Source organism: Hermetia illucens, chromosome 2 (assembly GCF_905115235.1).
Source record: "Hermetia illucens chromosome 2, iHerIll2.2.curated.20191125, whole genome shotgun sequence".
In the NCBI taxonomy this organism is placed as follows: Eukaryota; Metazoa; Arthropoda; class Insecta; order Diptera; family Stratiomyidae; genus Hermetia; species Hermetia illucens.
The window spans coordinates 151477488-151503986 of NC_051850.1; the positions used below are offsets into that span (position 1 = coordinate 151477488).

Genomic DNA, 26499 nt, shown 5'->3' on the forward strand with positions numbered 1-26499 from the left:
GCCAAAAGTGCTATTTTCTGGCGGTTTCGTGACTATCGGGCATCAAATTCTCTGATTTTGGTTTATGCAAAAATCATCAAGAGGTATCCAAACGTAAACAAACACTTTTTTACTAGCATATATTACAGTTAAACGCTTTGGAAAACATAAGATTAAAGATGGGAAGAATAAAAGTCAAGAAACGCATTCCAGACAAGGTGATATCATAATGTTTGTTTGCTTGTTTAGCGGACGAGTGTAATAAAATAGAAGCTTTAGACCTGATTTAAAATTGAATGAGTATCTTAGAAATTTTGAAAACTTGGGAATAAAAGATTTAATCAATTTCATTAGAATGACAATCTTAATGTGCGGCCTGAGTTTCATTTAAGTCTAATTTACAAAAGGTCAAACAGTTTCTATGACTAAACTTTACTTATATTCAACAAATAGGTTGATAGAACGATTTTAGCGTTTTGGATTTTGGACTGTGACGAAGCAAATCTTTAGATCGTAGATATTTTGATGTGTCAATATTTGCACTAATTGGAAGTTTGGACTTTGGGAACCTTTGAATATTAATAGTAGCAATGATTTTACATTGTGTGTATGACCTAGTGATATTCAGGGAATATGTCGCTTCGGATTCCAAAGCTTACATATGAATACCAATGATAACGGATCGTGGATTCAGTTGGCAGAATTACACAAAAGTGGTCCACAAACATATATGAGTCGCTCCTGACGGGACTACTTTCAACCAAATTGAACGCATTGATTGACCGCCGACACCTCTCAGCCTTGATCAATGTCGGAACATATAGCGGGCCAATATAGACTCGGATAGTGCTCCGCGCTCAAGTTACAACACCGCCTAATATCTCCTCTGACAATCAAGTGACAGTGAATACTGACGTAATTTTGACATCTATAAGAGGGAAACGGATGGACAGATGAAACAACAACAAATTATCTTCACAACTACATGAAGGGCGTTATCATTGATACGGCAACAAAAGTACTTTGTCCAAGCCTCAAGAATGCCGCATACTGGGCAATATTGCACCCTCATAGAACGCAATGACGCGCAGAGGCACCAAAAAAGGAAGCCTAGGAGAATCGACAGGTCGGTGAACTTGAAAAGTACGTGGAGAAACCACACCAGGTGTGTAAGTTTTACCAACCTCATACACCTCGATGATCATCCTGCCGAAACAAAAAGAGAGATTTGATTTCCTACAGAATGAACATAAACATGTTGGAGTGATGGGTTGAGTAAATTGATGAACTGTTCAACAACCAGAATATCGGCGATTTGTAGGTCCCGCCAACTGAAGATGACCGACAAATACTGTTACCACCAAGTAAGAAACAGTCCGTACAACCCACCGGCTTAAAAACCATAAATCCCCAGGAGCCGATGGAATTACGGCCGAAATGGTTAAATATGTCAATTTAAGATGCATGAAAGTCCACCGAACTACTGGACTACGCTGACGATATTAACATTATGGGAACAACAACCCGAGATGTACCATCTACCTTCATCCAGATCGAGCAGGTAGCGCGACATCTCGGGCTGCACATTAATGAAGGCAAGACGAAGTACGTGGTGGCCACGTCAGCGGCGAGGAACACTGAACCAACAACATCGAATTGCACTGGTCAAACAAAAACAAAAAAATAGGAGACTACAACTTTAAGGCCGTCGAACATTTCTGCTATCTAGTCGAAAATCACAACCGGTAACAGCTAAGATGATGAAATCCGGGCACAGTTGTTGCCAACAGCCAATAGAAGCTATTTCAGCTTATAAAAACTGTTTTGCTCGAAACGTCTCACCATGGGATCATAGCTCTTACTGTAGAAGACTATGATCTTGCCAGTCGTTATGTATTCCTTAGAGACTTGGGTTCTTAGTAAGAAAAATTGCGAACTCGCGGTGGAGGAGGAATTTTTGGCCCCCTACATGAGGATTGACGATTCCATAACCTACATAATGACGAAATCTATGAGCCGTACCATAGGTTGTGGATAAACTCCGGCTCATGAGGTTACGGTGGGAGGGTCATTTAATCCGTACGGATGAGGTTGATCTAGCCCGAAAACTCCATAAGGGCAATATATATGGAAGAAAATGAAGACGAGGCAGACCCTGCCTGAAATGGAACGATTGCGTAAGCCAGGGCCAGGACGCAAAACAGCTTTTAGGGATGCGAAATTGCTAGACTTCGAGGCAAAACTGGGGTGTCTAGAGTTCCTTATGAAGCCAAGCCTAGACCGGATACCAGTTATTGTGCCATGATTTATGGAGGATTCTTCTTTGCCTGTCTTTAGGAATTAGGGTATATCAAGTTTGCTCGACGGGTTAGTCATCATACATAAGCCAGGGAACGGGCTAAAAAAAAATAATTTGGGATCGCGCCCCCTTTCTTTTGCGCTAAGCCATTTCTTGGGGAACGCGCCGATTACATTTCAAGCAAAGGTATAAGTCAATTGATATTATTTGAAGTTGTTCCGACAGTCAAGCAGCGTATTGATCCATTGTAAAGATTCACTCAGCCGAGTGAAGAAGTTTGAGCAGACATAGTTTTTGTAAAAACCCTTGAAAGTCTTCATCTGTAAGAGGAAGATACATTAATAGGGTTTTGTTCAACAAGGAGCTTCTATTTGTGGTTTCCTTTATGAAGAAGTCATAGGGAAGATCGCGGTTCGAATCTCACTGGTGGCAGTGGGATTTGTACCGTGATTTGACGTCAGATACCAGTCGACTCAGCTGTAAATGAGTACCTGAGTCAAATCAGGGCAATAATCTCGGGCGAGCGCAATGCTGAACACATTGCACCTACAATGTATTATAGTGCACCGTTACGGTCTTGAATGAAGTGCTCAAACACACTTCAAGGCCCTGATCCAATATGAATTTTTGCGCCAACGATTATTATTATCATTTATGAAGAAGGCAGCTAAATAATAGTCTTCATGCCATGCCATGTCAAGATGGGTGACGAATGGTCGCCACAAGGATACTTAGTGCAGAAGAGTAGATGACGAGTGCAAGGGTTTCGGGAAATCGTGGGGGCGGGGTGAAACGCATTTCCGGTAAACGTGAGCGATGGCGCGTAGGCCTAATTGACGAGCTATACCCCGCCAAATGGTGAAAGGCAACCATACTGTTAAGTCCACAACGACATTTGTATACAAAATAATCTCTGGATAGCATAACAAATATTTGAATAATTTGATCACTGAGCCAGAAGTGGAACTTTGAAGGTCATCTCTAAGGAAAAGCAGAGATGTCTTGGCTGAATATACAGCATAAAATTAACTAATTGGTCTATTTTTCTTTCCAAGAACTGTTGAATGGAGGCATGCTGCTCTTGACAGCGGGCTGCACTTATTGAGGAAAAACTGAATCCTATGGTCTTTGGTTCACAGGCCGCTCATCGTGGATGGCACTTATTTTTTTTTTAAGAAAGGGACGACTTGTGGCTTCGTCGAGCGCAGAGGCAATTAACCACATGGTATTCCACCCCTGTTCTGGCAGTAGTATTATCGAAGTGGTTAAAAGGATTGCCCCCTTCTCCTAATTTATCTGGTCCGCCATCAAGTGGATGGTGTCTTCAGGACTCCCTCAACGGCAAGACAAAATTTTAGTTATCCTTCGGCTGGCTCAAACCTGAAGTTGTTAGTATACATTAACATGTATTCGCAGCACTTTTCAAGCACTTTAGAAAGAAAATCTGGTTAATCAGTGATTTTCCTCGCTGAGATCCTCCCTGTTATTCTCCGACTATATTTTGGGAAAGGTTTCAGCCTCTTTTCGATAATTTTTGGCAATACCTTACAAATCGTGCAATGGAAATCATATTAGCATGTCAGACTTCTGTGAAAATTTTCTGGTAAAAATTCTCTAGTCCAGATGATGCTCAAGGGTTCATACAGTTTCAAAGTCATAGCTCTATTTCTTGTTTTGAGTAACTCTGCTGATATGCATAACATCCCATCTGCAGGTCCACTGAATATAAGCAAAGGGAAGAAAGTGTGCGTTTCTGATTAATTCCCTTTCATTTGTTATGGAGCAATTTCGAGGGCAAATACAATACGCCTCAAAGTAACTTACATATAAAAGTGGGATTATTTCTGAGCATGCAGCCTTATTTACTCTTCGTTCTTCAGTTACCTTGATGTATCCTGCCACATTGCAGTAGTATTTGCATTTAATAGTCCCGTTTGTCTTCTATGACCGCTTGAGTAAATTTGACAATACTGGAAACTATTCATCAAAAGCTTAGAACCAATTGTCATTGTTGTATAACAATACGATCGCAGCCTTTGTAGTGATGTATCTATATAAAATCTTGGCCCCAAAATACATCCCGTTCCGATATCAGCTCAAATAAAGTTAATAATAGTATATTACCATATTTTGGAAATTTACTGGAAAACCCCCCTTAAGTTTCTCCTAAAAATTCTAAATCTGGCATATTGCGGAATGTTTCGTATTCTTAGTTACAAATGTACGAATGGAAAACGTGCCTAGTGAGTTAGTTACTCACATAAGATGAACACAAAACCTTTTACCTGAAGCGCCGAAAAGCAAACCGACCCGTTCGACAGCTCACAGAGGTTGGTCTTCTAACAATAAATACAACAGGACATTCAAAATATTGCTCAATCAATTCCATTCCACTAACAAGTCGGGAAACCGAAAGCTAGACGCTTCAGGTATAAAAGGTTTTGTGTTTCCCTATGTGAGGAACGACGAGTGCATGACAGTTACGTGTGTATGTAGTTAAATATTCAACTCTGCCCTATATCTTCAAGATCCATTTACACAAAAAGTTGATGTGGAAAGCACTGTATTAAAAATAGTCAACCTCATAGGCTTCACACTAGGAGTTCAATATTATTCGGAAATATGAAGAAATTAACCTACAACAGATACAACAAGTCGGAAAACCGGAAGCTGGACGCTTTAGTTATGAAAAGTTTTGTGTATTTTTTTTATTAAGCCATTTGGGTGTGCGTTTGTCCCATTAGTAGCTAGCACGCAATATATGCGTATATTATGTGAGAATATCCACTTTCGCGTGATATTGACATTTAAAGTCTTGAATTTGCACAGAAGCTACGACTTTGACCTATTATAATTCTGTTAGTAAAGATGCTATTTCCTCCAAACTTGGTAGGATTATGCTCTATGTTATAGCCTACATTGATGCTTGATACCCCACATGACCATATTTGGTGAAAAAAATTTATTATAAACTCACAGCTCCCTTCCCCTACACGCCCCTTTTGCATGTATGGGGACCCCCCTTAAATTTGACGTAGAAGAATGTAACTGACTGTATGCGTGATCGTTCACAGTTCCCACCTTTCCACCAAATTTCGTGCCAATCGCTGTAACCGTACATACACGTGAATAGAGGGTGCAATTTTTTTTCACAGAATGTGGCCTTGTGGGATATTAAATGGAAGTGTAGTGCCTAATTTATGTAGATATATTTGTACATTGAACATGCGGTATTCAATATACGATCAATTTGTATATGTGCATGAATATGTACGGTATTCGGTCATAGGCAATGTTTGGTTAGAATGAGTATAATATCTACGTCTCTAATTTGCACGTATTTCTTGTAGTTTGAAAAAAATATAAAGGCATATTTTGGGTTTTTAGCCATATACATTTGTTGAGAGGAAAAATGTGCGAAAGTTTCTCGCATAAGATGAACACAAAACCTTTATTCACGAAGCGCCAGCTTCCGATATTCCGATTTGTTTTAGTTAGTTAAAGTAGACGCAAAAAAATTCCTAAAATGGTTGTTAGCGTTGCTTGAGATTTACTGCTTAAACGAGAAACATTTGGCATTTTAAAGAGCAAGTGGGACAAATCCCGGGTGCGGATTGTTAAAGCTGGACCTTGGTGACAGTGCTTCATCAAAATCACCTAAATCATAGATAAAAAATGCACACGCATCATATCATCACAAAGTTTAAGTTTTTGAATGTATACAATCACCTCAATAACGATATTTTACACAGGGGCGGACACAGGAACATACAGAAGCCTCACCGCTATCAATTCCTGGGAATATCCTTTAACTCGTTCCTCATTTTCCGAGAAGGTTGCACTCTTCTTCTACTGTTCTATGCCACGTAGTTCTAGGGCGGCCCACTCGCCGGCTCTCCTGGGATAGTTGGTTTCATTGCATGGCATAGCCTGTAATGTAGTTGTCGTCCTTTCTCAATATGGAATCTATCTGCTGGCACTTCCACCTTTTCATCCCCAACAGGTTATTAATTAGTTTTTTAGTTATAAATTTCTTCGGAATGCCTCCTTCGTGATTCCCGATACACTCCCTTTTCACAATGTTGAAAGCTTCTCGAAATCGATGACGAGAAGAATCAGGTCTGGCGATGTCTTATTGGGGCGGGCCGACAACTTCATCTATACCAATTTTTCGGTGGCCCAGTCGTCATCATCATCAACGGTGCAACAACCGGTATCCGGTCTAGGCCTGCCTTAATAAGGAACTCCAGACATCCCGGTTTTGCGCCGAAGTCCACCAATTCGATATTCCCAAAAGCTGTCTGGCGTCCTGACCTACGCCATCGCTCCATCTTAGGCAGGATCTGCCTCGCCTTCTTTTTCTACCATAGATATTGCCCTTATAGACTTTTCGGGTGGGATCATCCTCATCCATACGGATTAAGTGATCCACCCACCGCAACTTATTGAGCCGGATTTTATCAACAACCACACAATCGTGGCATTGCTCATAGACTTAATCGTTATGTAGGCTACGGAATCGTCCATCCTCATGTAGGGGGCCAAAAATTCTTCGGTAAAGAGGAAAAGAGAAAAGACAATGATATTGCCGGTCTTCATGTAGTCCTAGGAGACTTGGGTTCTTAGCAAGAAGAATTGCGAACTCTTGGCCACGTTTGAGAGAAGAAGGAGAATCGGGTGGCCCAGTGCTTATCAATATTTTTCGGGTGGGTTGTTTAAAGTTTCTTCTCTGCTGAACAACAGTCAAATCGCGGGTGCGGGGTTCCGTTTTGAATTTGAGATGCCTTAAGCAGACACAACAGCAGCATGCAAGTAAAGATAAGATAATAATCCCGATATCCGCATAATTTTTGTAACACCTATTCAGCATATAATTCTTAAATCGACTACTCATCGCAATGAGGTCGATATGATTAGATGTTCTTTGCCCATAAGTTGAACCCGACTGAACTTGTGTGGCAGAGCCTGCGTTAAAAGGGTGTACCGACTATAACGAAGTGGTTAAAGTGGTGGAAGTCTACAAATATCCCAGCAAGGTGTTGTCAGAGCCCGCCTTGTCGTTCAAGTCACTCATCATTATCACAATGTCACCTTAAAGAAGCCTCTCCCGAAGTGAATATAGTTGCTCTTAGAAAACATCCTTCTCCTCTTCCTCTACAATGGAAGTCCCTGTTGTTACATAATACTGTACAATTGTCATATCATTAACCCTGGACCTGAATCTCGCAGTCAAGATCCTGTCAGAAACCAGCTCTCAAGTCAAACCGATTTGTCAAATGTAGAAATCAGTATGGGCTTAAAATATCCAGAACATGTCATGAAATGAGCTGCAAAATCACATGTAGGTGTGGTAGAAACGGAAGATACGCGACATAACTAAGGAGATTGTTGGCCTGGACATAACAACGATAACACAACACTTAAATGCCCCTGCAAGCAATACTACCCAGGACAAAAAAAAAGTGTACGTCAAAAGCCATCCTTGGGGATGACATGCATTTTTAAGCCCTTTGTGGGTGAAGCAAACAGTGCTGACCACACCAATGGGTCGCCTGTAGAACTATTCTCTAAAAATGATCAATGGAATATGCAAATAAAAACAAGTAATTCCGCCACAATAGTCGAAATTGTAAAAAATTATTTTCGAGTTACTGGCTAAACTCTTACGTTTCGATATTGCACCCTCGCAGTCAGTTCTCTTTTCCTCTCGTGCGTTTGTCTATTGAATTTTGGCTGTCCAGGAAGTTTATACCATTGCTATCGCAATCGATGTTTATCAGGAAGATAAGTCAATTATAAGAACTGATAATTAACAATTTTCTGTATGTAAAATTCAAATAAATTTTTCTGTGTTGACAAATTTTAGCCCGGCAAATTGTCAAGGCAAAGTACTTCTTTATGTTTGCTATGTCTATCAAGTTGTCTCTATACAAGAAGAAATGCCCCAACATAAAAAATTTCGTAGCAAACAATCCCAAATGTGGAGAAAGATATTCCCTAAGAGTTGACATTGTTTATTTCCTGCTTTTACTTTCATTACTCAATGAAGAAAAACAAATATTTATTTGCTATTTACAAGAAAGCAATTATTGATACATAGCTCATTGGTTTGTCTAAGTAATTTATCCAAATCTTGTTGTAAATATTTGAAAAAGTTCGATTTTTCGACAAAATTCCCCACACTTGCCGATGCATACCTTCGTCAAGATCACATGAATTATGTTAGACTATTAAATTATGACGTCTTTAGCGTCTTTTCGAAACTGTATCAAGGGCGTACGTGCGACATATTATATTGTATGGGTTTATTGACAGAAATCTGCAAATACTGGATTTCAACATCAGTAGAAGGCAAGGGTATCTCCGGTCCACATGAACAATAAAACAGCAAAATCGATAAGATTATTAACGAATTACCATCTACGTATGTCCATTAATCCAAGCGTATTTTCCACAAGCCAGAACAATGTTTTCGGTATGCAGAGATATAGTATGTACTTGAAAGTGGTCACATGTCCGTTTAAAAATAAACTCGCAAACCAGGTAATAATATTGTCAGCTGTGCCTTGGTCACAACATTCCTCGGCTTGCCAGCATCCAAGACATTCATCCGGATCACCAGCTAAACTTTATCCATGTTCACATGCATACATTTATGATATAAGTTTGTCATGTTGCTAACTTTCGAACGATACGTGACAAATATCTTGAACTTGCCCTTGAATGTGTTCATTTGCAATGTCCCTCGTATTCTTGGCTGCTATGTTGTCAATCTAGTGGTGGACATTAATTTGCTAATTCCCTTTCATTGGAATTTTAATGAGTTTAGTGCATGCCAGATTTCAAATATATGCCGAAGATTGCGATAATGTTGAGCTGGAAAATTGATAAATATGGGGATGAGAAGCAATTAATGAAAATCGATATTGCGAATTGTATGGTCGCTGAAAATGTTAGTTTCACAATATCGAAAAGAACAAATATCTAAAATACTTATTTGGAAACAATTTAAGATAGCATTCATTAGAATGGCTTTGTTACTTACTTCCCAGATAGATGCATTGTTTCAGTAACCAAATTTTCTATGTAAATCTTATTTTTTCAAAAACAATCTATACTTTTACAGATTACTTACAGTTTGAGGAATAAGCATTCACACTCAATACAAGTTTTTATATAATTTGACTGACCATATACCAAATACTAACAAACATAAAACATAGTTGGGGTCACTTGATAAGCCATCTTCCAATTTATCACTTTGTGGCAAAGAGATGATGGTTTACTTTAAGCTGTTCCGCTGAAAGCGATAGATGGTAAACCTTTCCGACCACCACACGCCATTTCCGACCCACACGCACGGATGCGGCCTTGCTTTTCTCTTCAGGAATCAAAGTGTTGAAGACTCAATCCACATTCCCGAAGTAGCTGGCAAAAAGCTGGAAAATATTTAGACTGGTTGACAGTTTTGAATCATGGATGAGGCTTGAAAAGAATGTAGAAGTATAACACAACAAAACTGTCAGTAGGATAAGCACTTGTATGATTTTGCGGTATTTAGTTCAGGTACGCAGTCTTCTCTCTTCCTCTTCATTTAAGAAATTGTCACTTCCCTGGAACATACAGTATTTCAAGTTCCAATTGATCGATCTAAAAGATCAATCTGGAATCGCGAAAAGTTACCCTGAAGCAACATGGCGGAATGGGAAAACATGTATAAGGCTGAACCCACGCCATTTCCCAAATTTTTCACAAACTCAGATTAGCAGGTGCAATAAATACAGAAATTATGACTAGTCCTTCTTTTGAATTATAGTCTCCTAAGCCCCGGATAAAGTAAAATAGGGAAAATAGGAGATGCCAATTTGTTCAATAAAATCGCGCGGAAGAATAAGAAAGTAAGGAGAACAACATCGGCACACGGAAGCACGACCTCTTCTATTTCATCAGCCTTTGTCCCGTTCACAAGCGGGGTGGCTCATCGTGATCAATTTCGCCATTTGGCTCTATCAAATGCCTTATCTGGATACAGTCCTGAGGCTTTTAAATTCCCATCCAGCGTATCAAGCCGCCATATTGATCGCCAATATCCTCATTTTGGGTGTAATCGAAACATGTCACGCCACTAGTCCAACGCAGCATCTTCGTCTCCATTACCGCGAGATGCCGTTCATTTTCTTTGATAGCCGGCCAGCACCAGAACCATAGAGATCGACAGGACAGATGACATTGCGTTAAATTTTAGACTTGACACGTTGGTTGATACCACGATCACAAAGAACACCCGTTGTGGAACGCCACTTGATCCAGGTTGCCCTACAATGTGAAGCAACCTCAGAACGCAGTTCTCCATTGGGTGATCGCATTGACCCGAAATATTTAAAACTCTCAGTTATGGGCAGGTCAGTGCCGCTGTCAATGATTGTGCCTATTTCACAGAGACGCGAAGTGGTTTTTATACACCCGCCATATTTCAAACTTTATTTTTGGGACCTTGTAAAGCAATTTAACCTAGCACGTGACTTCTTTTGTTACTAGGTGTTGCCGCAGAGCATATTGCAGATGAGTTCGTGTGGCACACGATGAAACGATTTCTCTAGATCCGGAAATGCAACATAAAGAGGGCTATGCTTCTCACGGTGTTTCTCCATGAGTAACGACGCAGCGTGTATTGCGTCTGTAGTTCCGCATTTCTTAACAAATTCGACTTGATTCACGGTTATTTCAATGATTTCACAGAAACGATTATCAAGAATGCGTTCAAAAATCTTCATGGTATGGGAAAGCAACCGGATCGGACGGTAATTTGAACATTCTGCTAGACTACCTTTCTTTTTTCATATTGGAACGGTGGTACTATCTTGCCAGTCAGACGGTGTTCTTCTTTCCTCAATGACCCGATTAAAGAATTCACTAGCTCTTTCCTTTCCAGAGCTCAGATGCAATGGCGTTAGGCTCTGTTGCTTTCCTCGATTTCATTCGTTTTATTGCCTCCTCGACGTCAGTTGCGGTGATAGGTGGAACTGCTCCAAATGTCGGCAATAATTGTGGAAGTGGAGGCTCAGCAAATTCTTCAGTTGAAATCTGCTCCAAATATTCTCGACGGTTGGTAAGTACCGTTCTTGCCATTACCGAAACAGAAGTATTCGATATCCTGTGTGCGTTCGTTTTGGCTTTTGGCAGATCATTCTCGATATTCTGAATGTCTAATTTATCGTAAAGATCTTGTAATCGACCGGTAGAATGACGGCGATCGCTTACTTTGCTTCCCGGTTGACATTCTTATAAATTTGTCAACTGGCCAGTGTTTTATCGTCGAGAAATTTGTGGTATAGGCGTCTCGGGACCTTCATTTAAACATCGTCATTCCAAAGCCAAGTTTCTCGGTTGATGTACCACTTACCGGGCTTGGTGACACCGAGGCTTGCAGAGACCATTTTGTGGATCGTATCTTCAATTTGGTCCCATGATTCTTCTACGTGCGTTCTTCACTTTGTTCTATCGGTGACTTGATTCATAAGGCGGCAATCAACGGCTGATATTGAGGTGGGAAGGACTCATAGGGAACGGTTTTGCAATCAGTGACGGTGGTAAAATATCGGCGTCTTATGAGAATATAGTCGATTTGCGTTTTCGTTTGATGAACCATGTATTCATAATTACAAGGTCATTGGTGTTCTTAAAATCGATGATATGACCATTAAGGTCGCCTGCAATGATGATATAGTCATCAGCAGGCACGTTGCAAGTAGAAATTGCTAGAAGGCATCTTTCTCGGCATCAGGTCGACCTGTGATGCATACGCGATGAAGACGCATTTTATTTTCGTTTGCTGAGGATAGCACAAAATACGTTACCTCATACCCTCCTCCTTTACCTGGGCTTGGGACCAGCATGATATGTTAACAGCACGACCCACTGTTTGTAATTTCGTTAATTTGACTGTAGCATCAAAATACTTACTAAACATAAAGGTATCTGTAATATAGAGGTTAATCTTGTTTAGAGGCAAAATGCAACTGTTCGGAAGGTATTTTTTTTCCTAGATTTCCAAAATTCTGCGAATTTAACGATTGCGGCAGCGCTTCTGTGCTAAAATTTCTCTAACATATTTAAAATATCATACTGAAACCCTTAAACTCTGGAATTCACCAAATCCTGCAATCAATTCATCATGACCAAGGCGTTTGCTCCAAGGAGCATATTTTTCCCGAGCACTGCCCACGGTAATCAGACCATTCTTCGGATAATTAATGAGTTCAAATGTGCAAATTCTGCCTATTCACTCTATCTCTTCGTCGCGGCTTGTTGGCCTGTTGGCTTGTTGGATATCCTGACTGCATCCGTTTCACCTTTGGATAAACTAATACACATCTCTTTTTTCGTTTCTACTCTTCATTTACGTTCCAGCGCTCTCGTCACTAAAATTTTGTCTCACAACAACCTTATTTAGTTGCTAGCTCAAAAAATGAGAAACCTCTGGAAGGAAGTTGTAGCTGATGTATCCTTTTCACGGTTATATAATTGAAAAGTTTCTTCAATTGGGAGCGTTGAACGGCCGAAGAAATTGTTTTTGCCTACCGTTCACACCGTTTTTCTGAAAACCGTCTTTTCCTATGGAGTGTACAACCTGTCATAGTCCCACGGGGTTCCCACATTCGAGAGAAATCTTAGGCCCCTTAGACACAATGCCCTTACTCGATTTCTGGACCCATATTACCTTCATGGGAGGCCTATTATCGACTTGAGTAGGACTGCTTGAGAGATTCGTTTTTGATACGCGGTATTCTTTTCTTTTCCTGCAACGCAGAATGTTGTGTCATTTCAACCATCTCATTTTTAATTTTCTGTATCCCATCTCGACCTCAAGATATTAAACTTTAACGACCCCTAAATATTTAGTTTTCAATAAATATGAAAATTTTTGCTCAAAACCCGTCACTATTAAAATCTTCTGCAACCCTAAATCTTATTTAGAAATTGTTCTATTATATATTATGGAAACTTAAATGACCTCTGACTTCTTTTCGTGTAATTAGCATTACAATAGTATGTACCTTTACATATTGGTATGCCACCGATTGCATTTCTGTCTAACGGATCGGTAGAAGCAATAGAGAAACATTTATTGAAACATGTATTGTGTACCAAGCGCAACATGGAATTTTCGTTGTTGCCCCCGGGAATCAAAATTTTCGATTATTACCCGAGAAAGGGAAAATGCTTCCTTGATTCGGAAGCTCACCGACAATAATAATAATAATAACCATTGGCACAACAATTCATATTGAATCAGAACCTTGAAATGTGTTAGAGCACTTCGTTTAAGACCATAAAGATTCACTACAGTACACTGTAGAAGGCAATGTGGTCAGCATTGCGCTTACCAAGATTATTATCTTGATTGGACTCAGGTGCTCATTCACAGCTGAGTCGATTGGTATCAGACAGTCACGATAACAAATCTCTCTGTCACCAGCGAGATTTGAACCGCGACCTTCTGCTATGACAGTCCAGCCCTCTAACCACTTAAGCCATCCGGACACCGCCGATAATACACAATTAAAATCGGAGGATACTTTGTTATGGCTGATGGTGTTATGATCCGGTGCTTATAATTTTAAAGGAGTAAGCTTTGCGAAGTCCCTATTTGCCCACAGTTCTATCGGGTCTAGCCAAATAGTTAAACTATCAGTTAGATTAAAATGACTTCGAACCGAGATTCGGAAGAACGACATGAATGATCAGCTTAGGGGACAGGAAGGGTCAAGGATGGAACGAAGTCGATCGTATAGTGCAAACTGCATGAAAATTGTACAGGCACTGAACCAAATTATCGTCAAGCTCGTATATATAATTGGCCCATCTCATCTCTAGAATGCGGGAAATGGGAAAAGGCGTTGTCGAGCTTATAAAAAGGATAACGCCTATCGTACAGTAAATACCTCGCTGTTTCCTCAGGCGATTTCAATTCGAAAAGCGAGAAAAATGACTTTTTGACTATTTTGATACCAGTTAAGCAACTCTACTATCTAAGGAAGAACTCTCGAAGAGGAATAACGTTTCAGCTATTCTACGCTTCGCTTAAGTTTACAAGGCAATCGTATATGTTTAATTTAAATGGTTATACTATAAATATAGGGGTGAGGAGCTAATTAAGTTCGATGATAGCGTACGTTACCATTTCCGCACTGAATGCGTCTAATATCACGTTCTTGAAGTAGTCTTCCCATTTGTTTATTTCCATGTCTGATTGTAGGTAGTCGATCACTGATCCAATTAGTTCCGGGTGAACGTGCAATTGAAACTACCATACTTAAAAAAAGACAAGGGAAATGGAAAGGAAATTCATCGAAAACCCCAGACAACATGGAAAATGTTGTATATCTAGGAAAGCCGATTAAGGTTTAAGCACTACATCTGTTCACTCACAATTTTATAGGAATTACAACCACCCTCACGAGACACAAAGAACAAATTTCTTTGATATCCCCTGCCAATCGTACAAATTTCTCCTTGTTCTATTGTAGCTGTTACGAAGGATAATAACTTTTTTTTGACTGGTTGCGGAAGTTTTAAAAAGAGGCTGCTGTATCAAGTTGGAGCAATACGTGGGATTCGCGCCCAATAACCACTACGCCCATTACTCTTTTATCCATTTCCTTGTAGGAGGAAAGACTCTAATCTACACCAGCACGGTTAGCGTCTGACACGTTTTTAGGGCTCGTTCCAGTTCAAAAAGTTTCTTTTAGATTGGCGCTTTCTGCAATTCAATTTTTCTTTGACTTGAACATCTCCTCTAAAAGGATATGAGGTCCGATATCTGCATCGTTCTAGGACAATAGAACATGGCTTTCCTTCGAGTGTAGAAGCGCATTCAGAGCAGTCGAAGCGCTTGTTCAGTCGAAATCGATGTAAAGACTTCCTACAACCACAAAGAGCTGTATCAGGTGCTTCTAGTCCAGCCATTTCTCTGTAGGGGTCCAACGACCGTTTCCGAAATCAAACCAACCTCTGCTGCTAGCTTCTTTACAAATATATACCGTAGAGAAATTTGCCTTCCTTCTCTGATTCGACGGGGTCATGCGCTCGACAAAACACAAAGTCTCACTCAATACCTACCTGCCCCCTCCTTCGGGTCACAACATTATACAATCCTCCCACCCAAGTAGGGACCCCATATAGTAGAACCCCTGCAGTAAGAAGCTGTCGACAATATTTTGCCTCCGATGTTAAGCAGCAACCTTGTTTGTTTGTTGCCTTCTCTTATGCATAGTGCAAAAACCAATTATGAGTCAACTTAAAATCGATCATTCTTCGGGGTGTTTCGCAACTATAACTACTACTAGGTCCGCAGCAAAAGTAGCCAAAGTTGAAACTTTTAAAATGCGATCGTACATGACATTCCGTAGAAAATTTGTAGCAGCTTGGCAAGCAAGTAATCGATCTGGTCTTTGCGGTGACCTCTGCAGTATAATTTTTAGAAAGAAGTTGGATAATCCCCGTAGGGTAATTTCAGTGGTCGACAAATGGTCTAAGATATTCTATACACCAACTGACCATGTATACCGCCAAGCTTCTTGTATCAACCTGATTAAGGCCAGGGTCTCTCCAGTTCTACGCGTTATAAATGACACGTTGGACCGCTTTTTCTGTAAGATTCAAAAAAGTCATACCCGGACTAGTGCCAGTAATCTGCTTGACATACTGACTGGATAACACCCACAGTCTACCCCCATATTCTTTTTGCTCCGCTACCCAAAACTGTCCTGTCTGGCCGCTCTTTTGGGATTCACTAGTTCAACGGGTACAATGCATTCTGATCCAGACTGAAGTGAATTTCGCCGTACCACCGCAACTGATTGCGTATAACAAAAATATTCTGCTTAAGTGTGTTCAGACTTTCAGCTACTGGTATTCTAGGGATCATTTGCCCGATCTAGATGCAGTCGTGAGGCTTGCAGATAATCCTCCAGTGGTTCAAGCAAGCTTCGATTGCTCAGGCTGGGGCCTATTCCCATCGGCTTCGATGTTCAGACAAATCTGGGCGAGTGAATTCTCGTTAGCGTCAATTACGTGATCACGCCGTCGTAGTTGCCTCTCTCGTAAATTTTTTCACAATCGGTGCAACCCCATATTGTTTGCAGATACCCTCATTTCGGATGTGCTCAAGACGTGTAACGCTACTATTCCAACGCAACATCTTCGCCTCCTTTAACGTGAGATGCCGTTCATTGTCTTTTATAGTTCGCCAACCCTCAGAATCATAGAAGGTGATATTTAAATCGCGCCGTTCTGGGTAGGTTACTGCCACTGACAGTGATTGTTTTGTAGGGATCGGACGACAAAAATTCAGTTTTATTTAGATTTAATCTGAGACTGTGTTGAATGAGGTGATCATTCCATTTTTGGACAAGTTGCTCGACATCCAATGAGTCGCTAGAAAAACATCATCTGCATCAAGGAGTGTATAGGGCCCTGGACGTTGGATGTCCCGTGTGGCAGTGTCCATAGGAAGAGAAATTGGGGTAATGAGTGGGTGCATCCTTGATGAACGCCGAGAGAACCGCGAAGCACTTTTGATACAACCGCCACACTTCGAACTTTATTTTTCAGATCGCGGTTAAGCAATGTAGCCCAGCGGACGAGCTTCTCTGATGAGATGATGCGTTTATGTGGCACACGGTCAAATGCTTTCCTTACATTCAGAGATGCTCGATGCTTCTCACGGTGTTTCTCAATGAGTAATCGCGCAGCGTGTACAGTAATTTCCTTCTTAAGAAATCCGACTCGATGCACTGTTATTTCAACCATACCGTGAAGACGGTTGTTAGCAATGCATTCAAAAATCTCTATTGTATGGGACAGGAACCGAATATTCTGCTGGATTGCCTTTGACAGTAAACCGATTTTAATAAGGTTGTGTTTTACACAAAACACGCACCCGTTGGGGAGTTCCATCCCCATGTACTCGAGGAGGGCGAGCAGACCCGAGTCTGCAAGGGACTCATCTGAAGTTGCTCTGCCACGAAGTCTCACCGGAGGGATGGCCCTCTGAGAGCATATGCGCCAGGAGAATTCCTGGAGGATATGTTCTCGGCCCGATTATTTGCGGTTGGCCCCCTAGTGGGAGTTTTATGGTGGTTGTGGTTATGCCTACATCGCGGGCAGTGCTCCTCAAAGCTCAAGCGTGGAGTTGCGCTGTACAACTCGGGTGCCGTACTCCTTAGTTGTGGCAGAGGTGTTAGATAGGCCTCGCATCCACTGGTATGAATGCTGAGCCTGCACTCAGTATAAACCAGGACCGCTGTGCTTGCATGGCGGGGCTCCGATTGTGGTCCCAAAATCAATCCGTGTCCGACCGTGGGACCGTGGGATTATGCCTTCACGCCAGGTACTCACGTTAAACCCCCAGGACTAGCGATTGACACTAAATTTGGTGGTTAGGTGGGAACTGTGAACGCTCACGCACACAGTGCATTACATCCTGTTACATCGAATTTAAGCGGAGGTTCCCATACATACAAAAGGGGGATGTACATTTTTTTTCTTCATGTGGTGTATCAAATGAAAGGTCTCGGTTAGTACTTTCCGAAGCTGGTCTTAGTTACAGAAATCGCATTATTACAAACAAGTTATAATAGGAAAAAGTTGTCACTTCTTTAGAAATTCAATAGTTTAAATGTCACTATCACCCGAAAGTGAATATTCTCACATTATATATGCGTATATTACCTGTTGCGTATTAATGGAAAAATTTTGCACACAAATGTCTTTATAAAAAAATACACAAAATCTTTCATACCTGAAGCGTCCAGCTTCCGGTTTCCCGACTTGTTTCTATATTGGAACGGTAGTGCTTTCTTGCCAGTCAAATGATGTCTTACCCGCCTCAATAACCGAATTGAGAAGCTCACTTAGCCACAATGTTGGGGGCTTTTCGCTTCCCATAGCTCAGACGCGATGTTGTCCTGTTGCTGTTTACCAACATTTATTCTGAATCACCTGCTTCTGCAACTGGATGGTCAATTTCTCCACTTTTCTTTAGGCTTTCAGGATAGCTCTGCCTTCATTTCAAAATTCATTACAGACTTAATAACAACGTCTTGAATTTTAGAATATTGCATTAAGGCCAGAAAATGAATAAAAACACTTTTGGAAAGCCTTTTGAGTGAGGAAAAGAGAAACCTTTACGAAGGAGCAGTAGAGGAAGTTTGGGTGACGGTTATGGATACTGTGAGAGGATGAATGATAAATAATAGGAAAGACACAGGAGACGGTAAAGTCGGCAACAACTCTACTATTCATCGATGACACAATTTGCTAGTGTAAGTCTTCTTTCATGCTTTTACATAATTTTCCCTTATTATATCAGGTTTATGCGTCATCAGAATAGAATCACTTTCACCTGACCTCTTCCTTTACTTTCCCCATTGTTTTGTGTAAAACAAAACCTTATTAAAATAGGTTTACTGTTTGTCTGCCTGTTCGTCACACGCATTTTTCTCGTAGACTGTAGCAGCGATTGGCACCAAATTTGGTGAAAAGGTGGCAACTATGAACGCTCATGCATACAGTTAGTTACATCTTGTTACGTCCACTTTACGGGGAGTTCCCCATACATACAAAAGGAGGGTGCACATTTATTTTCACCAAATATAGTCATGTGGGGTATCAAATGAAAGGCTTGGTTAGTACTTTCCGAAGCTACATTGGTTAGTACTTTCCGAAGCTGGTCTTAGTTTCGACATTTTTTGCAAAGGCGGGGAGTTCCGGGGGGTCGAAAGTGATAATTTACTTAACGGGGCCATTCTCAGAAACTACTCAACCAAAAAATCTGAAAAAAATCAAGAGGCTGCTATTATATGGTTGCTAGTCTCTGAAATACCTTCCATACCGATATTTCTTCAAATAAAGTTAATAATAGTATATTACTATAATTTTCAGTAATTGGCTGCAGAGCTCCTCTTAAGTTCATTCTAGCACCTTTTACAGCAATGTAGGTTATAATATAGAGCTTGATTCTTCCAAGTTTGGTAGAAATCGCACTATTACTAATAAAGTTATAATAGATCAAAGTTGTCACTTCTTTGTAAATTCTAGATTTTGAATTAGAATATCACCCGAAAGTGGATATTCGCACATAATATATGCGTATATAACATGTTAGGTATTAATGGGGCAAATTCACACTCAAATGTCTTTATAAAAAAATACAGAAAACCTTTCATACCTGAAGCGTCCAGCTTCCGGTTTCCCGACTTGTTTAGCTTGCGTTGAGGCTTGAATCTCCTATAAGGGAAAATGTTCTCTGTGCCCATGTCAATCCCTTATTTCCATGCATTTCTCACTTTGGTCAATCCAGCTTCTCGCTCTACCACGAGAGCAGCAAAAAGTCCACAATTACAACTTCCAATTCGGACCACGATTTCGACATGAAAGCGGGAAATGAAATTACTTTAAAGAACAAGATCAACATTACAAATTGACCAAAAAATGATAATAAATTTCCAAAAAAGGCCAATAAATCTAAGTTAGAGTGTTTAACTGCGAACAGTTACTTGCAATTTCAGCCGATACGAGGTTAGAGGAAGGTCAAGCTGGGAGCGGTCAAATAATCCGATCACTGCACTTTTCCTTTCTGCACTGCCTTACACCCCTTTTCAGCGGAATGTTTCCGTAATCTCTACAATAACGTCTACTACAATGTACACTGTCATGATTTCAACCGTGTTAACCGCTGCCATTTGCCCGTATGAACTCTAGTGCCTTTAACCGATGTTTATAAAAAAAGACTACCAACTGCATACCCATCCCTGTTTCCTAATCAGACAAAAACGTGCAGTTTGCTGGAAAATGCAAGTTTACGCTGCAAAGGTCACTAATTACAGGTCTCACACAACAGTGACACATTGTCAAGCTTGCAATTTGCACAGATACATAATTACAAGTCGGCTCCGTATTGATGGCGTTAAGCTTCGCTCGCATGGAAGCTAGAAGTTGGTATGAGGACGGCGCCATACCTTCGGCTACCAACATGTAGGATTGGAGTATCTTTATACATTACGGGTGCCCCATGGAATGGTGGTAAAGTTGTTTTGTGGGTACTATGGACACTTAGGTTTTCTGTTAAATATAGTATGAAGTGAAGCTGGAAAAGTCTACAGTAGGGTTCAATATTATTTTCTTGGATGATTTCCGTTTAATTTTGAGTTGATTTTTGAAAATTGGAATGATTTACGTTAAGTACCCTTTCATGAAGGAGTAGTAATCAAGAGCTACGTCCAAACTTTCTGGGAATGTGGAGGAAAAAGAGATATTTTCATTTATCTACATCCTTCTTCAGAGTGCTAATACTCTAAAGTGGAAATCCTTCCACTTTTCTACCGTACTCAGTCCTTCTGTTAAATAAAAACTGAGGCAACAACTTGGATTTGAAATGTTTAATGTGTTCAGATTTTTATTAGTGAACCTCAGCTGAAAGATACATGGCGAAATGTGCGTGACTTCCACGCAACACGCATAGTTGTGCTCTGCAAATAGCGCTTGGTTACTACCAAAAAAGTCAAAATATTTTCGCACATCAGTTTTCACTTGCATTTCACAGGCCTACCTGGTAGGCATGCTTCGCAAGAGAGGTCCGACTTTGGCTTGAAGCCGCGTTGCTCGTACATTTCAGCTCTTTTTCCCAACATCTCGGCACTCTTTTGAACAAATAGTTGGCGCAATGTTTTCATGGTAGCGTACTATGGTATGGTAATGCATTTCGATTGAAAATATTTTTTAGCATTTCTTTTCATATATCTTAGCCGGCATCGGTTTGGTACTAGTTAGTTTGAGCACAGCCTCATCGGAGTGTGCGCTTTAAGAAAAAACCTTAAAATAACATTTCGACTAACAAACGGACAAACAAACAGTACCGCGCACTTGTGGCAATATGAGCTTCGCATCTTAAAGTTTGCAACAAATCATAGTTACAATATCGTTGTTTTAACGTATTTTTAGATGATTTACGTACGCGAAATTTCGTAACTTTTCTGTTCCGACTATCGGGGAAGTAGACGCGAAACAATTTGTCGCAGGTTTGAATCGCTGGAGTTTGTTTAACACCTTCTCGATGGAATACTAACTGTCTCTCGGCGGTGCATAGTAATTGTTCGTCCGAAGAAAAGTTATATAATTTTCGTTTGTAATTATCTTTACGCCTCGTTTTTTCGTACGGAACAGAAATTAACTTTGAAGTCGAAGATTTTGTTTCTGGTGCATGATAGTGATATAATAATAACGGAAAATATTATAACACAGTAGAAAATTTGAAATTGGCCTTTGTATTGCGATATCACCGAAATTAAGTCGAAGAGTGCTTGGCAGATAATTGTTGTTGAAATTGTTTTCGAAGAAAATTGTGTTTGTTTATAAATCTAATTGGCTTGTGAAATTGGAAATATTACAATTGTCTTATCATTTTATTCTGAATATAGAGTTTTACTGATTAACGACGAGTAATTAGTAGAACGCAACCAACATATTCGGAGCATGGATACCAGGAAAGGATTAAATTCAAAATTAATGCAGGTAAGAGTTGAGAAGGTTGATGATATTGATACCTGTTCTGCTGAGTTGAAATGATTAGATTTAGAATAATTTTATCGACCCCTTAAAAATTAGCTCTTTTTCTTAGAGTCGAAAAACAAACTTCAATATTGGCTTAACCCGAAAAGATTTTAAATCAAAAAATCAGGAAGAATCGGCAATGATCCTAACGGCAGTATGTTATATCTCATTGTTAAGATAAATGACATTTAGTAGAAACCATAGTTTAAAACAAGGAGAAATCAAATTAGAAGATTTTGGTGACATCTGTGACATTCTCTAGCAAAGAAAACTCCCCAACTTATTCTTTAGGCCCAAACAAATTTTGGAAAAGTTTGTATTTAAAAATAAAGATACACTTATAGAGTTTACGGACATGTAAATTCATTTTATTGAAATGCGGTCAAGAAGCATGACGTGGTATAATTTTTAGAGCGAAACCTAAACATTTAATTTTACTTACGAAAAATGTGTGAATTGCAAATATGTGAAGGTCTAAAGCCTAGCTTAAGATCAGCCGGACATAAGCACTCTTAGTAGGCTTCTGTACTTTTTTGAAAAACTTTTTTGGTTGGATCCATCTAGAGTACTGATTCTAAAGGTCACGAAAACTATGCTTTTTTACCAATCATAGTTAGACGGTGTGATAGTTGAAGGTAGAACACTAGCCTCTCAGTCTTATTGCCCGGATTCGAATCTCTGAAGTTAGTTTGATATTTAGATAGGTGGGGCAACCAGTTCTTGTTACCATCAAGCCAAACGAAAGCTAGTTAAATATAAAATTTCGTTCTACTTGCTATTTTTTGTTTCGACAAAAATACTATTGAAGTGATTCAAAAGAAATAACTTTAGTCTGGACGAAGAAGAAACAACGGAAAGTGCCATTTTTTAGATGCAGATGTTTGTTTTTCAAATGTAACTGGTAGATTTCGGCGTAAAACCAGGATGTCTGGGGTTCATTATTAAGACAGGCCTAGACCGGATACAGGTTGTTGCGCTGTTGATGATAAAGTGTAATTATAGAAACATTATTTTTCAAAGTGGGTAGAGACCTTTTGAGGTTGGCTACCTAACTTCCGCCAAACAGACCATACTTATCTTCTAACTTAACAAGTCAATCAAGTACTTACCAGTCAAGTACAATAACAACACCTGCATCCTAAAACGATAAAGAAAAAGACCCTGCCTTAGATGAAGCGATGGCGTAGACTGGAATGCCAGATAGCTGCCAAGGATATCGAACTGGTCGACCTTGACGCACAACAGAGAGATTTTGAAGTTCCTTACAAAGGCAAGCCTAGACCGGGTATCGATTATTGGGCCGTTAATGATGAAGCAAATTAATAAACATTGACAAGGGGATGACAGAGCGAAAATAAATGTTGTTTATTTACATTTTTCTTGTATTTTCCTCGGCTATCCGGTAATAAATACCAAGGCGAAAACTGGAGAAAAAAATGTTAACTTGTAAAAGGTTTAAACAACTGGAACGTTATAACTAAATCAAGGAAAGTAAGAGCAAAAGTCTTAAAGTAAACAAAAAATTATCCGACATAAGTACTAGGTTGTTCAATAAATTTTGCGGTTTGATAAGAAAAACACAATTTTATGGTTTGAAATACGCTTTATTATTCAGTGTAGTCTCCGTGAACATCAATGCACTTGTTCCAACGAGACACCAATTAATGAATTCCATCCCTGAAATAAGAATGGGAAGGGCTCCAAAATACGTTTCCACAACTGTTATAAACTCATCATTTGAAGAAAGATGCTTTCCATGCATAATTTTTTTTATGTATGGAAACAGATGGAAGTCGCTTGGGGCCAAAACTGGTGACTGCGGTGGATGCTCCAACAATTCGAACTTGAACTAATGGATTTTACCCATTGTGAAAATGCTCTTATGACACAGTGCATTCTGCTAATCAGGTCTTTTTCTCACGAACTTTTCCCTTCAGCTCGTCTTAAAGGTCACAATAATATTCAGAATTTATTGTTTGCAAGTAATCCACAAATAAAACTCCCTTCGCATCCCAAAAAACTGATGCTAACACCTTCTTAGCCGATTTCTGACCACGAACTCGTTTTGGAGCCGAAGAACCAGGTTCACTCCACTGGTTAGTCTTTTGTTTTGATTCAGGATCATGGTAATAGGCCCAAGTCTCATCTATAGTGATGAACCGACGCACAAAATCCCCTTTCTTCTTTCGAAAACGCTCTAAATGTTGCTGAGAAAATCACACTCGAAAATATTTTTGTTCCATTTTTAGCGAATGCGGCACCCATTGTGAAACCCAGTCAAAATATTGCTTACACTGGCCAATGAGATACCTAAAGCTTCTACAAAATCCCTTCAGCCACTCGGTGAATTTCCAATATGATACCCTGTATTTTTTCTACAATTTCTGGTGATTTTAGTTATGCTTTTTTTCTCTTAATCTTTCCTAAAAGTTCCACCAAGGTAGAAAAATTGTTGCCCATGTCCTTTTTTTAGCGTTTTCCGGGGGGAATTTTCGAGATGTGGAGGCTCTCGTAGGAATCTAGTTTTCTTACGTCGTTCACACCCTTCAAAATATTGGCGTTGTCCAACGACAAACGGTGTCCCTGCTCTATTATATGTCTGGCAACAGCAGACCTTATGTGTGGGTTATTCTCATTTTTAGCGGATTCGGCCTTCCTTAATTGTTCTAACACCGTGGTGTGGACTAGACGTTTTGTTTGCCCTTCGTAAATCTTGTCGCAGTCTGGGGAGGAAATCTTATAAATGCCGCTTTTTTCAGCACATTCTTTTTTGTCCTTGACTGATTGTAACCGGGTCCTAAGTAGGTGTCGTCAGCTGGTCGAGGTGTCCTGAAATCCATGTTTGTGTAGCCGCCTTTTGATGTTCTGCGTCTGATCCGAGTAGGTTAACGTTATTCATTGCCAAGGTTCTGCGTTTACTTCCTGGAGGATTGTTGAAAGTTGCTGTCTTGAGGCCTGACGTAGTTTCTTTTTGATCCGGTTTTCGATGAAGTTCCTGTTGTATCTCTTTTCTTCAAGATGTAATTAATTTCTTTATTTCTTCTTCTCTTTATCCTGTGAATCATAAAGTCGTATGCCGCAATCTTATGGTGGAAATCGTCTTTGAAGGTGTATGTTATGGTTCGTTGTATCTGGGTCGATTTCCTGTAGATGTCGAATTCACAATGCCCTCGGATTATTTTTAAGTTCAGGAACGATATATCTCCTTCCTGTTCCCATGTGTCCGGTTAAGTTTCTCGAGGATCGGTCCTGATTATTCCGTTTTGATGATTGTTAATAAATCGTCCACATATCTGATCCAGTGTCTCGGGAACGCCCCAGCTTCCTCGAGTCCATTCTCCACATTCTCCAAATACCTTTCATAGCAACGGTGAGAGGAGGTTGCCCATTGCTGCCACGGAGGCTGTTTCATGAAATTTATTCCTGAATGTGAAAATACATTCACTCATGCATCAGAAGGGCCAGTTTTCTATACAGTTTAGCCTTCTTCCTCCATTCGGATGTGCGTGATCCATTTTTCGAACAAATATAGAGCTTCCTTCATGGGTGTTTTGCCTTTTTTCGAAGGAAACTTTTAGGAAGGACTAGCAAAAAACGCACATACGTTCATATGAACAGTGTACCAACAAAACAAAAAAAATTAGGGTAGTAGCAACGCCAGGTAGTTGTGTACAAAAAGTAAAAATTATTAAATAAATCGGACAAATGAAGTCAAACAGAATAAGAAACCGATTAGAGAAAACTCCAATAACCAAAAGCTTTCATTACCCCTATGTTGAACCCTCATTTCTACAAATGAAGTCATTGTCGCCAAAAGCACCCAATGTCCCTACGAATTATAACAGTTGGGCTGTTGTTGTTGGTTTGGGTTGTTGTTGTTGGGATTACATAGAAAAAAATTTATTTGATAATTTAATTTTATTATTCAATATAGTTGCAGCGAGGGTGACACAATGATTATAGATGTCAAACAATTCTTCGATACCTTTTTTATAGAACGATTTGCCTTTAGCCTTAAAATAGGCCTCACTTTCACCTTTTCATCGGCGCTAAATTTCTTTCCAGTAACCATTCTCTTGAGATCTCAGAATAGGAAAGAGTTGCTGGGGGCCAGATCTGGAGAAGAAGAGACGAGACGAGACCAATTCATGTAATTTTATTACCGTTTTTATTGATTTGTGACACGGTGCACTGTCTTGATGAAACAGCACTTTTCTTTAAATGGGGCCACCTTTTTCGCAATTTCATCCTTCATACGCGCCAATAGTGCTTTATAATAGTCGCTTTTGATAGTTTCACCCTTCTAAAGATAATCGATGAATATTATACCATACGCACCCCAAAATGTTGATGACATAGCCTTGCCAGCCAACTGTTGTGCCTTTGCATGGTTTGGAGTCGGCTCATCACGTATAGTCCACTCTGATGACGATCGTGTGAAATAATGGAGCCAAGTTTCGTCCAATGTCACATATCGATGAAAAAATTCAGATTTTTTATTGAGAAAGAGCTTCAAACACTGCTCAGAATCGTCAACTCGTTATTATTTTCATCGATTGTGATCTCACGTGGCACCCATTTTGAAAAAAAGCTCTCTCATACCTAAA

General features: G+C 39.9%; 1 protein-coding gene across 2 annotated transcripts in view; it reads left to right on the forward strand.

The window, feature by feature from the left end:
- Positions 1 to 26499, forward strand: part of LOC119647937 — a 504053-nt gene that overhangs the window by 150893 nt on the left and 326661 nt on the right. Inside the window, exon 1 of one of the 2 annotated variants that reach the window (XM_038049282.1) lies at positions 21136 to 21853. The exons of the other annotated variant lie outside the window; for it this stretch is intronic. Within the exon in view, the coding sequence (XP_037905210.1) occupies positions 21815 to 21853 (39 nt within the window). The 5' untranslated portion in view covers positions 21136 to 21814. Of the gene's footprint in view, positions 1 to 21135; positions 21854 to 26499 lie in introns of those variants that run through there. 2 annotated transcript variants of the gene reach the window in all.